The sequence below is a fragment of the Limulus polyphemus genome, unplaced genomic scaffold, assembly GCF_000517525.1.
Source record: "Limulus polyphemus unplaced genomic scaffold, Limulus_polyphemus-2.1.2 Scaffold3560, whole genome shotgun sequence".
Lineage (NCBI taxonomy): Eukaryota > Metazoa > Arthropoda > Merostomata > Xiphosura > Limulidae > Limulus > Limulus polyphemus.
This window is the reverse complement of record NW_013669170.1, coordinates 115744-116917: the sequence shown is the minus strand read 5'-3', so window position 1 is coordinate 116917 and position 1174 is coordinate 115744. Positions and strand designations below refer to the sequence as shown.

At 32.6% G+C, this 1174-nt stretch overlaps 1 protein-coding gene across 1 annotated transcript in view; it reads right to left on the bottom strand.

Moving 5' to 3' along the window:
* Positions 1 to 4: 4 nt before the first annotated feature.
* The window catches only part of LOC111088335 (leucine-rich repeat-containing protein 15-like), a gene marked incomplete at its 3' end in the record, with an annotated part of 5762 nt that continues 4592 nt past the window's right edge, over positions 5 to 1174 (bottom strand). Inside the window, exon 2 of the mRNA XM_022398160.1 lies at positions 5 to 364. Coding sequence (XP_022253868.1) covers positions 5 to 364 — 360 coding nt within the window. The remainder of the gene's footprint in view (positions 365 to 1174) is intronic.

Below are 1174 nucleotides of genomic sequence, written 5' to 3'. Positions count from 1 at the left end.
CCACATTCAGATGTTTCAATGGCAAGTTAACGAAGAGCCCTGTGATTGTCATCAATTGATTATTGTTGAGGTTAATCAAAGCCAGAGGTAAGTTGTCGAATGTTGTGTTTTCAAGTTCAACTATGTAATTATTAGTTAGATATAATCTGCGGAGAAACGACATTTTCCGGAATGTTTCTTTATGAACCGACTTTAATTCAGTGTTACTCAGTTTCAAAATCCTCAGTGACACATAATTATTGCCAAATGTATCTTTTCTCAACGATTGTAAAGGGTTCTTCGATAGATTAAGATCTTTAAGATTTACTAAACTCGTCGAAGTAAGCTTGTCCAAATTTTTGCCGTTGTTCGTTAGGTTCACCTTCTGTAAGATATATAGATAACATGTTTAGCTGTCTGTAAGACATCAATATAATCTTGTTTTGAAGAGGGGAAATACACTTTAAATAAAAGTCCCAAAATACAGCTTTTGAGTGGGAAGTCAGATCATTAACACAGTTCTACACCCTTCCACTCACTGGTTTAGATACGCCGACGATGTATTTTATGGATTTGAAGACAACCATCAACAATCATTTCTACAACACGTAAACAACGTACACTCTAATATCAAATTCACTCATGAAGAAGAGAATGAAAACCAGGTTTTAAATTACATAAATATAACAACAGTAAGAACCACCAACTGTTTTAACACGAAAATGTTCCACAAATCTTATAATGATAACAACCATATAAAGTGGGAATAAGCCCACTCAACTCAACAAAAAATTGACACGTTATCATGCATTTATCAGACAGCAGTTAACATATGCAGTAGCAGCAATCTGCAGGATGAACTAGAATCAATATCTGATACACTTATCAACAAATGTCACTTCCATAAACACATTGTCACTAGGACTTTAGCCAAGTATAAAAAGAAACTCAATAACAGAAAACAACATAAACTCCATGAAGGAAACAAAATAAACAAACTCAGATACACTAATAGGTGTCTTACCATATCATAGCTATGCAACCAAAAACATCATAAACATTTGGAAACAAGCATGAAAAACAACAACACAAAGTAAACAGCAAAGTTACTTAATTATAGTATTTTGGCACTTTTGTATAAAGTTAAAATCATAAATAATTTTCAACGTTAAACTGGTACACAATTAAAAACATT